We start from the raw sequence: 14,072 nt of genomic DNA on the forward strand, positions 1-14,072 counted from the left end.
TGGAATTTGGTTTTTCTGGAAGTGAAATTCTACTTGGTCAGATTTTTGTTCAACCATGTGGCAGGTGCCATTTAAACTAACATGGTTGACACTCTGTTTTAATTTTATTGGTCGGCTAGTCTGGGTCCAGAGGACCTTGTTTACACAATCTATTAGGGGTGACAACCTTCTCAGGAGGTCATTCCCTAGTAAACAAGGGGTGCCCTCTGGAGTCGCTACTATGACCGGGTGTTTCACCTTGTGTCGCCCAATTTTGATGTTCGAATCTGCAGTCCCCGCGACAGGAATTTCCTTCCCGTCAAAGTTTTGCAGTTGTCCAGGAAGAGAGGTGAGAGGAATACGGTAATTCTCCCCCCTTCCTGCATTTAGTTCATCAAAGGCCCTTTTGGACAGAAGGGTAGCTTGGGATCCAGTGTCCACCAGTGCCAAAATTGTACCCTGCCCCTGTACTTGTACCGGGGCATAATATCTTCCCTCCTTCTCCTCAAGGGGGCACAGATAATGCACATTTTTGGACAACTGGTGGGCTAACTTTCTGGTTTTGGATATTGCTAGCTAAGAGATTTGAGCAGTATTCTGTGAAGAGCCTGGGGAATCTGAAAGAAAAAGTTGCCAACTGGAGATCAGAGCCATTGTGGGTTCCCCTGGTTCCGGTTCTGGGCCACCCCCCCTTTTTTGGAGGCAGTGACCAGAATGGGTTTGAACCAGGGGATTTCGGTATTGTGGGTTCTGGGATGAGATGATGGGCGGCGGTAGCTCAGTCTCCATATCTGCCCAGTCTGAATTGGCATCCCTTGGGACACATTTTTCTTTGGGAGGAGTTCCCCCATCTCTAAAGGAGAAGATCCTTTTCCCAGGATCCTCTGAGGATTCCTCTCCCTCAAATTGGAAGATCTGTACCTCCTCCACAAACTGGGCCTGTTTGGGTACTTTGTTTCTCCTACCTCCTCTCTGCTCCTTGGGTGGCAGACTTTCAGGGGTAGGAGATTTTGTTTCCGGTTCCTGGTTTTCCAGGGGCGGTTTACAAGTTGGGAAGGAAGCTTCCTCCAAGGCTTCACAGCCCCTTCCCCTTGTGCCTCCTCCCTGGGAACCATTGGGTTATCGGGGTGCTGTACCAGTCATTGTTCTGGAGCACCAGGCCCGGAGTTTGGGGCATTCTGCGGTGGCATGCTCATCTGAGGGTTCTGTTGAGCCCTCAGTATGTGACCCAGATCCCGTGCCATATTTTGGACCTGGCGCTCAAGTTGTGAAACCCGCTCAGGCTGATACGGGGCTCTATTTTCTCCCCTGGGCTGATCCCAGGAAGGGTAGCTATCTCTTCTCTGGTAATACCCCGGATTGGGAATATTCGGGTACCCCTCCACCCTTGGCCTCCCCTCTCCCGGATTAGGTTGTCTGGGCTCAGGGAATTGGGGAATGAAGGATGGATGATTTTGGGGCTGGAAATTGGGTGGATACCTGGGGAAAAAGTTCTGCCCAGGATTTGGAGAATTTCTGCCCTCCTGTGGGAAGTTGGGAGGGAAGTTCCCTGGGTTAGGTGCTTGGCTGGATCCCCCCGCCCTTGGGCTGGAGGAGTCCACACATAACCCAGGATGGGTTGGTTTCCCTTGTAGCGGGGACTGACATAATCAGGGGAGTGAGTGACCCCATTTGTGGGACTACCTCCTTGGCTCCCTGTCTGTGACTGGCCCGAGGGCCTTCTGGGCTTGGCATTATTAGGTGCAGGTAGGTTTTTAGGCCCCCCATCTCCAAATCCAAAACTGGGGTGACCTTTACCTCTGCCACCTTGGCAGCAGCAGGGGTGCTGTTGGTTTTGGGGTTTTTCTGCGCATTATTTTTATTTTCGATGGGCTTCTGCACCTCATAGATCCGGGTAGCCTGTTCAATGACCCAATCTAAAGATCTTTTCTCATGAAAATCTCTCACAAGCTGGGTCATTATGTATTTGGGTAAGGCATGGAAAAACGTATTGATAAATTCTCTGCTATCCGTGCGCACCCTTCTGGTGGTCTGCGCAAAAGCACGCTTTAATTCTTGCACAAACTCTTGTGGGGCCTGATCCTCCCCACATTGCAAATTGTAGGCTGCCTTTCAAGCCTCTTGAGGATTTCTGTGCACAGAAAAATGTTTCAAGATGGCCGCCCTATATGCGGACCATCTTGAATGGTTTTGGTCCTCCAGCCCTGCAAAGAAACTGGAGTATTCTGGTGAGAAGGTCCATTTGACGTACTGGATGCAGCTACTGCTGTCCTTCAAATGGAAAGTCTCCATCATTTGTTCATAGAGCTCCAAGTGTTCCCAAACAGAATACTTGGCGTTCTTATGATAAGGCGTGATGACACTCCTTATTGCCTTTATTTGTTTCAATGGGTCCTTAAGCAAGGCCCTTTTTGCCTTATTGGCCTTTTTGGTTCGGGTAACCCTGGTCCATTCATCCTCTGACTCAGAAGCACTGCTCCCAGAGGTGCCCGTCTGATCCTCCAGGTTTTCCCGGATTCTGCGAGCCTGGGAATGGCTGGTAGAATGTGGGGACCTGGTCTCCTGTGTCCTGTAATGCTCAGAGGTGTCTTCAGATCCCTCCTTGCTGCCAGGATTTGATGGGTACCCCCCCCCCACTGACCTAACTGGGCAGAGGTTTTCAGGATGCCCTTAATGGGCCTACTCTCCTGGGGTTCCCCACTAAATTGCACTGTGCTTGGGTGCCCATACCCGGATGCCCGTCCATCCATTCCTGGGAGGTACTGGCCTATGAACCCCATACTTCTAGCTGGATAGTAATCTGCCATCCCCGTGGCCCTGGGCTCATGTGCGCGAGGGGACATGGGGGTGGCAGAGTCCAGGGATTGGGAGAGAAGGAGGCCTCTGGACTAGGGCTCCTGAGGTTATGCTCAGGAGTTTCTCTTTCCCAGCAAACCTCATCCCTATCCGCCCCTGCTCCCTGTTGCAATGCAAGAGCCTGCGCTTTCAGTTCCTCAGTTAAGGCCTGACTAGACTCTATCAGTCTCTCCTGCATCGCTACCTGTTGCTGGAGGCTATCATTGTGCTGGCAGAGAGCCTCATTCTCTCTCTGTGCCTCCTGATTGGTCCTGGAGTACTGGGCCAGTCTTTGCTGCAGGAGGGTTACCTCCTAAGCTGTGTCCCTATTTGCCTGCTCCTTTCTTGCCAGAGCATCCTCCACCCTCCTGGTGTGCTCTAACAAGTTCTGGTGTTCTTTATGGAGGTCACCCAGTCCCTGGAGGGCCAGGTGATTTTCTTCCATTTTCCTTTTTAAGTGGCAGACTTCCTGGCCTAAGGTATCCCTTTCCTGACTAAAAGCCTGCATCTGTGTCGCCAGGTCGTCCCTTTGCCTTTGGAAGGCACCAGCTTTCTGGCGCTCCTGGTCAAACTCTGCCTGGGTATCCAGGTCTTTCAAAATCAGTTTATTGCTCTCTGCCTTCTCCCTATCTAGGTGGCTTTGCAGGGCGACTACCTGCTCAGCACATGCCCTATTGAAGTCTAACTGTTGCTCCAGCTTTTTCTGGCTCTGCAGTAGGGAGTCCAAACCTTCTTGGTACTCCTTCTGCAAGACCAGAAATCTGGTATCCTGGTCAGCCTTTTCCTGTTGCAGCACATCCATATCCTCCTTTATTTTAGTGATGTACTGTCTGCTGTCATTTTCTGACTCCTAAGCTGCCTCTGCTCAGAAGAGTCCATATCAGATTGGGCCTTCTCTAACGCCATCTGTTGCCTATTTGCCAGATCTTGGCCTTCAGCACATTTGTCCTGCATGGCTCCCATATATAGATACAAATATGCTGCTATCCTAACCATCTTGTCGTGTTCATCTTTAGCTTTAGGAGCCATATATAATTCACTCAGGGCCACATGTAATGGACCCTGATCTCTCCATGTATCTGACCCTGTTTCAGTGACCTGTTGCGCGATTGCCTGCAACCAGACCGTTTGGTCCTGATGAGTCCACTCACCTCTTACAAATAGCTTATGTAAGAAGTGCTCTCTGGCTATTTTGATCTCTACCAGTGTCGTCATTCTGGAATTTGAGTTCCTTCCTGACTTACAGAAGTTTGTATTTTATTTTTGCAAAACAGATCGTTTCCTTAGAGCGTTCCTTTGAGGAGTGCTTTACAGCATAACACAGCGTGGTGATCCGACCGGATGTACGTCTCCTGTCAGTTTGCACACTGTATTAATCTGCACAAGTGATAGATCTAACCCAGAATCTCCGGCTACGAGCCCCCTCGTTTGTAAGCGATATTCAATCAACACTACAGCTAAGTCAATGCCTAGTCTGGGATGCTGAGGAAAACCCTTATTGATGTATTTTTATGTCCAGTTCAGGACTCTGGATGACAACCCTTGTATAACACCCCCCTCTTAGAATCCCCCTGACCCGACTGAGCCAAGAAGTAGGTTTGTTTTGCAAATTAAAAGGTTTATTTGAAAAATTAAACAATATATATGTGTCACACTTTTATAACAAATTAATATCTGATAATACACTTAGACATATGATGTGGATCCACAATGGGTAATGTTACAGTGGTACACTTGATTACTTAGGAGTAGTATAGAGGATGAGGTAGCTGAAATGCTTTATGGTTTCAAGGAAATGCAAGGTGGAATAAATGCAATACAGAAAATAAACTGATATGGTTTCACAAGAGATAATATGTTCACTTTTCCCCTGGTGGCAATTCACCCCCCTATATGCAATGCAAGGAGATGGAAGTAACACACAGTCTTCAGGAATACAATCAAATACAATACAGAACTCAGTTCCCCCCCAGCAAGCTTAGAGGAAACAGGTAGAAGTTTGAAACACTGGCCCAAAAAGCTTTTAAATGTGATGGCAACGGATGGGAACATGTGCTAACTGATTTTAATTCCCTCTAGAGAGTCAGGGTGAGTGAGAGATGCTTGTTGGTATTAGTTCAGGCTCACTTTAGCAATGCTCTATGAGTTATTACCAGGTTGCAAATGGATTTTAACAAAGGAAAGAATGGAGCTGCTATTTTGACAAGTGGAGAAATTGAGCCAAATCGCGGTAAATTTCGTTGGAAAGCCTAGAATCACAGCTTTAAAATGAAAGTTAAACCACATTCCTAGCCCAAACGGTTCAAGAGATACGGACGATTACATAAAGGTAGATTTTCTGGTTTAAAGTAAAACTCAAAATGACAGGTGACAGTTTGCAGCTTTAGAATGACAGATGACAGGATTACTAGGAGGCAGTTCTACTTAGGTTAAAATAGTTTGGATTAGATTATTTTAACTAAGAGATTGGTTCTGCACAGTTCTGCTATGTACTCACAATATAAATTTGAAATAGGCCTTGTCACGGATCTGGTCAACATGTCCAGCGGCGCTTCTCTTTGCTCGGTGGGTCAATCAGGTACCGGTTCTGCTCACAGCAATCTGGGTCAGCTCTGCTCTGCTGGTCTAGCCTCTCTGGATACAGCGGCCTCTGCTTCTGGATACTGCTCTGCTTTCCGGTCCAGATCAAGTGGATTCTGGATGTAACACTGCTCTCTGGGTACTGGCAAAAGTTCTTGGCAAAAGAATTCAGACAGCTCGCCCGGCTGTGGAATAGTTTGCCAATGATTTTAAGGATGCTGAGGCCTGCTGAGAAGAGTTCTCAGTTTGTGGGTTTAGGCCCTTGATTTAAGTTCTGAAGTAAATTTCTGGCCTCTGAAGATTGATGGATGTGAAGTCTGGAGTCTCCCGGCAGAGCGTCCCGCAGAAAATGGAATTGAATCTCTCTACCTGTCCCAGCAGTCTCTTTTTATGTGTTTTGGAAGTGGGTGTGTGCGTGGCATAACTGAGCCTGCCCCTCTCTACTTGTCATTGGCCCAATTCTCCCCTCTCCCATAATTAGGGGAAGGAAATGGATTGTCATCATGATGAGGTCTGTTTATGGGCCAGAGGATCCTCCCCTGGTCAATTTGCCCACAAATCTATATTTGATTCAAATATATATTTCCCAGATACACAAATTGTTGAAATTACATGTACACATTATATATTCCTTATGGTCCATGCTTGTCCGCCTCTGATCTTCCCCGGGGCTTGCATTCAAAAATGACAACATTTTGCACTTTTTGACTGGTTTACCAATATCAGACATTTACCAAAAATTACACACATGTGCGCAAGGAGTATGGACATTAGTTGATGAATTGTCAGATTTTTAACATGCAGACATTTGGAGTGAGACCCTATTTTCCGCTAGCAACCCCCCAGAATACACCACAGGGTCCTAACGCCTCTTAAAACGTGCACAGAAAAATCACAAAAATAATGATATTACTTATATAATTCTGACAAGTCCGCACTATGAGTTATCTATCTTTTTAAAATTATGCCCTGGTCAAACAGGGGTGACGCTTCCCACATCACATGGCGGAATAACTGGTTTATCCACTTCCCCCAAGCTCAGCTGGCTCTCACAGGCACTTCTCCCAAGAGGAAGCAACTTTACGGCCCCCCCAATATAACATTTGCCTGAGTCCATTGTTCAGTTTCCTGCAGTCCCCAGGTAATTCAATCAGAGAGATGTCAACTCCTTTTGGTGGGGAAGCAGGATGCAGCTAGGACTGGGAAGAGTGGCTGAGCAGGTTTCTTCTGTCGGGGTAGTTGTCAGGCAGAATTCAGCTAAATGTCACGTTAGTTCCCAGTTTAAATCAAACTTACAATTTTTACCTATACATTAAATAATTACTTCCTTCAAGTCATTTCAGAATATAGTTTTACATTGTATCCACCTCTGAGCAAGTCTTTCCTGGGTCTGGTTTGGGTTCCTGTGTTCAGTTTTACACAAAAGTCTGGTGGTTTTAAAATGCTGGCTTTCTGATAGTGGTGAGTACCGGTATTGCAACCATTTTTGGGATTAAGAAAATGAATTCCCCACAGTTCTGAGTTGCTTTTGGCAATCAGCATTGCCATTCCCAATGTTTTCAGGCTACTGTGTGTGTAGCCCAATGGTGGTTAGGCAGTGCCCTCCTGTGCTCACAACATAGGCAAAAATGGGTGGCAGCCTATTCTTCATGTTTTCCCTGTGCACTCTCTGGGGAGTTCTGGCCATCATGATGTTTTCCATGCCAGTACTGCACAGTTTTATGGTAGGGCTTGGATTCATGGGTAAAAACGTCCCACAGTTCAGACCAGTGCTACTCCTCTTATTACTATATGTTCACTTCATATATTCTGGCAGAGTAGCTCGAACCTGTGAAGCCCACACTGTACAGGAATATGTATGTCTCAAGCTTTCCCCAAGAACAAAATCGCCTACGGTTTTGTTGGTCTAGGAAGCAGAATATGTTCTCTGCTCACCATCCCCCGAACTGTACATATAGGGGAGACTGCAAGTGCAGAGAAATCGGAAATAACAAAAATATCAATAACCAAAGCAGCCAAATACATAGGCCTTAAACTTGAAGTTGTGCACTCTGTACATATTTCGTAGATTGGAGCAAGATATTCATTTTTTAGAAATGAAAATGTATTAGTACATTTATGCATGCACAATACGTGTTGAAGAGTACAAATCTTTTGGGTTACCCCGTGCTGCACCTTATTTTCGATCTGCCTTTTGGTTTTCCTTTAAGCAGACTTTGTAGTGCCTTGGTATATGCTGTGAAGCTTGGGATAATGTATGTTTACTCTCTGCAAAACCTTTGGGTATGCACAGATTCCAAGACTGTAAAGTGCAGGAATTCAAGCCTAGAACGTTTGAGCCCATGTGACTTACTAAAACAGTTGTGTCCTGCACAAACAAAGGATTGATTCAACGAACAAGTTCGGGAGGATAGCTCGGGGGCAACATGCTGGCCTTGGAAGCAAGACGACACAGAGCAACACAGGTTTGATCCCCGGGTCCACCCTCGGAAACCTCTGGGTATTAAGCGTGTTATAAATAACTTGTAATATCATACCAATCATATCATATCTTTGCGAGAACCTTTCATGAGACGAGATATCCTGAAGTGGACACTAAGGCGGGACGAACCATAAAAATTGTGTGTTTACAGGAGGGAGAATTTCTTCTGCTAGAAGGAAAGACAGGCTCCATAATGTTCTTAATTATGAATTTGTCACCTGCCTTTTGACCTATAAAAGGTGAAGCATCTGGAGGGCAGGGCAGATTTTTATGGTCATGCCCTGATAGAAGTAGGATCCTTGGGTTCTTGTCTTGCAAGACAACAATTAGGCTGTCTTTGTTAGTAATCACCCAAAATTGATGTCCGAGCCTGGTTTCTCCAACTCGGATCGAGATTGACATCATTATGCGTGAATGAAACTAACTAACACAGTGTTGAAGGAACAGGTGAAAACACCCCAAGTCTGGAGCGCCACTGAAACCTGCACATGGAACATTAGATGAAAGTCTGGAAAGAATATCACCACAAACAAATTAAGAGATACCGAAAATGAAATGGAAGAGAACAGCAAAGAGGGGAATGAATAGATGCCAACACCACAAATAGATAACGTCCTGCATCGTTAAGACCACTCACACACAATCACACACACCCTCAATGAAACTGAGCAAAACACCAAAGTACGGAACCAAGGGATAAAAACACAAGACACTCCTGGCCGACAAAATGAAGGATTAGAACCTCAAACATCAGAATGAATGGATTAAAAGTCCAGAACCACACCCAAGGAAACTGCTTTATGCACATATCTGGACACCTACACACATACACATGTTATGTTTAACTCTAAACAAAAGTGTCCAATCTGTGATTCACGATTCACTGGGATAATGTCAAGATGTTCTAGAAAAATACTTGTGCTCTTGAATGCACTGCAATAAACGTGAAACCTAATTACCGTTAACTGTTAACGGTCTGAAATATAAAAGTGAAATGCAAAAAAATTAAGGCGGTAGCAAATGATGAGCACCATAGTTTAATTATACGCTTTTAATCCCAAAGATGTATGCCTATTTAAAAGGCGAGTCTGTGTGACACGAAAGCTCCATCACAATCAACCCCCAACCCTCCCTCTCTGGCTGCCATTGAGGGGATACTTAGGGCCGAGAGCCTGGGACCTACTCATGGATAACACATTCACGCACCAGTGTTCGCCTAGGTCCTACTCAAGGATAACACATTCACGCACCAGTGTTCGCCTGGCTCCTACTCAAGAATAACACATTCACGCACCAGTGTTCGCCTGGGTCCTACTCATGGATAACACATTCACGCACCAGTGTTCGCTTGGGACCTACTAAAGGATAACACATTCACGCACCAGTGTTCGCCTGGGTCCTACTCATGGGTAACACATTCACGCACCAGTGCTCGCTTGGGACCTACTCAAGGATAACACATTCACGCACCAGTGTTTGCCTGGGTCCTACTCATGGAGAACACATTCACGCACCAGTGCTCGCTTGGGACCTACTCAAGGATAACACATTCACGCACCAGTGCTCGCATGTGCTCCGTGCCCAGACACCTCTTCACCAGCTGACAGATTAACTGCTCATCCAGATTGATAGGGCAGGGAGGACAGCTCAGGGCCAACGCGTTTGTCTTGGAAGCAAGATAGAGCGTAGCAACACAGGTTTGAAACCCGGGTGCTCTTAGAAACTGGTCCCCGGTATTTATCGCGTTATAAAAGAACAGTTATAAAAAAGAACAATTATAATTTTAAATTCACTAGCCAACATTTCCAAATATTTGATTGGATTTATGTACTATGTAATCTTGGATTGATTGTTTTATTTGTATTTTATTTGTATTTTATTTTATATAGCGCCTTACGCCAAAGCGCTGTACATAGTAGTAAAAACAGTACAAAAAAAATGAAGTCAATATTTAAAACACAAAGTATTTCAATAATTGTAAAAAGTCCTCATTAACCAGATAAAAGAAAATTGAATCGAAGAGACACCCACAAGGAAGAATAGACAGTAATAGAACAAAGAAAGAGGGAGAGCATTCCAATTTAAAGGTACGAGGAGAGAAAAAGACCAAAAACGGGATTGAGCACAAGGAGGAGAGGGAACTACAAGACGGTTGTGAGAGGCAGACCGAAGAGAACGCGAAGGAAGATAAAAAGAGACGAGTGAGGAAAGATAAGGAGGAGCAAGACCATAAAGAGCTTTAAAAACCAGACATAACATGTTTTACTTTAGACAGTTATGAAAAGAAAGCCCTCCAAGTTGAGCCAGAGAGGAAGAAATAGAATCCAGAGGAGCTAATTGACATAGAACACGGACAGAGGCATGAAATACAGATTTCAATGACTGTCACAGCTTCTCAGAATGAAGGTCCTGTGGGCAGCAGAACATGTACCTTATTATTTCCAAACAAAGGCACTGGTAAGAGAACACACATGTGAAATAAAACTTACTGCAGTCTATCGATGGCTCCGTTTGCGTAGAGGCTGCAGGTGTCATAGTGGCATTTCCTGCGGTAAACAAAGAAACTCCCGTTAACATGTCTTCCTTCTGCTAAAAAGCCAAATGGATTGCCAGCAGGCACGTTAACATTCCTCTAAAGCAAAGAGTGAGGGACTGATTGAACAGGCTTTCGACATTTACACATGCACACGTGGGTACGAAAACGGAAGTGTTAGCTTTAAGATAAAGGTCACAAATTTGCAAAGCTACTGTAAGAAACGAATGTAGAGAGTTCACAATTGTCCCATAGCATATATGTTGTATTTTAGGTTAATGTTAAAGGTATTTGTACCGTGCACTGTCACCAACGGAATTGGTCCCCAGGCACTCGAGCGGATCTGCAAACAAGAAGGCGGGGTGGGGTGGGGTTAGTCGGGAGATGAGGGATTAAGGAAATTGAGAATGTGATGTCCTGTTGGCAACTTCAGTTTGGTTTGCACTGTGCGCAGAGCTTGGGTGTGAATACTGGATGGATGCGAGTCCTTGTGTGCTGCTGGTGCCACATGTGTTGTTTGTTTGTGGTTGCACTGTGGTGAAGTGCGTGCAGTTTGCCGTGAAAGAAGGTGGTTGTGTGGATTTTTGTGTGACTTCATTATGCAGAAGTTTTAGCTTTTGAGTTAGTGGGTTATATGTCTCTCTATGACGAGCAAAACATTTATAAACCCAGATCGCACAGCTGGAAGCAGCCGCATTTAACATTTTGGTCAATTTGCCCGTGACCTTGTCTACTGGGTAAATGCATTTTGCCCAAACAAACTGTAGAGCCAGCACCTGGCACTACGGCAAAAATTGCCCAAACAAAACAAAAAAACTTGCTCAAAGCAATGTTTGCCCAAATTGTGCCGTGCTAGTGGAAGGTGCAAACATGCACTGTAAGAACACGTTTTTCTTCCACTTGGACTTGTTGTGCCCTAGTGCGGAGTGCACATTCACCAATGCAAAGATTATGTAATATGGCCCAGGCTGTGCAAATACCAAGGCATTCTAAGATGTGTGTTGCGGCAACACCGGCAAATTCACTGTTGCTTCAGTGCAAGTGGGTGGGGAATCAGGTTGCTTCCAAGAGGCTTTTATCCAAGTGGCCGGCACAATTGCCCTTCACTCAGAAAGATGGACTCAGGAGCTCATAGGTCTATCCTGATCCGATGCTCAGCGACTTTATGCAGATGTGGTAGCCATCTTGATCTATCCTCTAGCCAGTCAAATCTAGCTGGTCGAATCCTGGCATTGTCAACTTAGACTTTCATCCTTCCGAGGTCGATATATTGAGTTCCACTCGGTGATATATTAATGTCTTATGTTATTTCAACGCTCTCAGACCTATGGGTATGTAGCACTATACAAGAAATACATTATTATTATTAAACCTCACTCATTTTGACCCTGGGTATGTCACACCACCCCTACATATCTAGTGTATCTCCTATTTGCAAACATTGTGGTACCAGGTTTAAAAGAATTTTGTTTTTGGATGGAACATTTGCCTCATTACGCCTCGTTCTTAAAATCAAAAGTCAAAAGGTAGATGTAACATTCGAGTGCAAAAAAAATAATTCATGTTGCACCCAATTCACACAGAACATCTTATGCCAGTCTGTATTGGTAGTTTATCCTATCCTGCGCACCTTGCACTGAAGCACATTTCACCACAACACTCCTAAGTAAGCCCCAAAATATGTATTCCATTAAATACTTGTTTCCATGCCATATTTCTATGTTCTCAACAGAGCCACTCAATTTTTTGATAACATTTTAATCTTTGATATTTTATTTATTTATTTTATTGCTTCCAGCATGTGAGCCTAGCTTCCAAGGGGAGCGCGTTAACACATGCAGAAGGCAACGTTGGGCATGGCGATTTTGGACAGTAGAACAATACTGTTGGCTAAAGGGTATGGAAGAGACAGGTTTTTAGTGTCTTGTGGAACTGGCGGGTGGTGGGGATGTTCAGACCTTCAGTGGGATCGAGTTCCAGAGGGTTGACCCATGGCAGTAGGAGAACTGTTTGGGAGTCTTCTCTTTGAAAGCCAGCTTTGACTCGAATCTTTTGATGGATTTGCCATTGGCAGCAAGTGATATATATGTTGATATATATCTTGGAGTAGCAGTCAAGATTGTTTGGTAGATGACAATAAAAAGTACTCAATAAGTGTGCCTGTGCTTGTAGTATATGAATTAGTAATTAATGTTTATTTTATGTTATTTTTAAATGTTATGCCCATGTGTTTCGGCCAACTGTGGGCTTTCTAGACACCGGGCTAGTCAAAGCAAACACACCATTCACTCGGTTCAAAGGTGGAAAGGGTAGGGTAAAAAGCGATCTGGGCACCTTGGCTCTGCATAAGTGCAGCCAGGAGAGCACAGCTCTGGGTGTGTGCATGGAAGCGGGGAGCAATAGGCGTTAGAGTTACATCCCCTAAGTGCGTGGTAGGCCCGGAGGCAATGCAGGAAGACTGGTCATGCGGGGACCTGGTACCCTGTGAGATTCTGAAGGTCCCCAGCAACCAGTCAGGGCAGGCAGACAGGAAAGGTAGCAAGGCAGAGGGAGAGAGAAGGCAGAGGAGGAAAGGAAGGTGTTGAGCAGCTTCCAGGACTTCAAGTGGTCTGGCTCAAGTTTGAGAGGGGCAGGGAGACCATTCCAGTGGGAGGCAACTGCAGAGGAAAGAGATCTGCGCCCACTCTCTGCTTGGAGAGACGTCTGACCCTCAGAGTTTAAGGTAGCTGAGAGAAGAGCTCTAGAAGGAAGCCTTGTGGATGATGCAAAGGGTATTGAACTTGATCCCTGCAGCCGCTGCAAGCCAGTGCAGAGATTTCAGGGCTGGAGAGATGTGGTCCCTGGGCTTGAGGCCCAGGATGAGTCTTTCAGTCCTGTTCTCAATGATTTGAAGGGGGCGAAAAAGTAGAGTTGCACAGATTAAGAAAGATTGTTGCAGTAGTCCATCCTGGAGAGAACCAGAGCTCTGCAGACAGTGGGCTTCTAGTGGAAGGTGAGAAAAGGTAGAATACCTTTGAGGAGAATTCTCAATATGTGCTAATGTCCCTTACCTTTTGAGACCCCCAGCAACTTTGCTGGATTTCTAGGATTTGATTTTTTCTTTTTACCTGGTAAGAGTGTGAGCCTTTTTTCCCACTCTTCCATTTATTTTGTGTATGTTGTACTTTTGTGTTCTTTGGTTATGGAGTTTTAAAACAACTCCATAGGCATCATCTTTTTTCTGTGTGTCACATAGCACCTTCAGTGCAGTGACACAGGGATGTCTTTCAGGCTTCCCAAGGTTTAAATACCTTCTCTGGGACTGACTACCGTCTCCCAGAGCATGTAAAGTTAAATTGACTTTACTAGTCCCTTTAAATTTACTGACCGAGGACACACTATCTTACTATAAAGTGCTGGAGAGGTTGCCTAGCTTCCCCTGAGTCAAAACACACATCTAACAGTCAAATGTTACCCTTTCCTACTTTAAATGGCTGGCGGCAGTGGTTTAGATCAACTACTGTCATTTTTCCCGACCGCTAACAACGGTAGCTAAAAATCAGGTCAGCCATGTTTTTCAATATGGCGCCCCAGACCTATCTGTAAAAACAGACTCTGGTCATCTTTTTTCGCCATTTCTTTTAGGAAAGGTCCTTCTTGCGTTTGTCTCTGTGCGCCAAACCA

General features: G+C 45.2%; 1 protein-coding gene across 7 annotated transcripts in view; it reads right to left on the reverse strand.

Moving 5' to 3' along the window:
* PTPRC (protein tyrosine phosphatase receptor type C) overlaps positions 1-14,072 on the reverse strand; it is an 846,024-nt gene that overhangs the window by 467,314 nt on the left and 364,638 nt on the right. For all 7 annotated transcript variants that reach the window (XM_069641238.1, XM_069641237.1, XM_069641234.1 and 4 more), the window contains one exon: positions 10,366-10,422. In XM_069641238.1, the coding sequence (XP_069497339.1) occupies positions 10,366-10,422 (57 nt within the window). The remainder of the gene's footprint in view (positions 1-10,365; positions 10,423-14,072) is intronic.

This window comes from Ambystoma mexicanum, chromosome 1q (genome assembly GCF_040938575.1).
Source record: "Ambystoma mexicanum isolate Mex_15411 chromosome 1q, UKY_AmexF1_1, whole genome shotgun sequence".
Taxonomy (NCBI): domain Eukaryota; kingdom Metazoa; phylum Chordata; class Amphibia; order Caudata; family Ambystomatidae; genus Ambystoma; species Ambystoma mexicanum.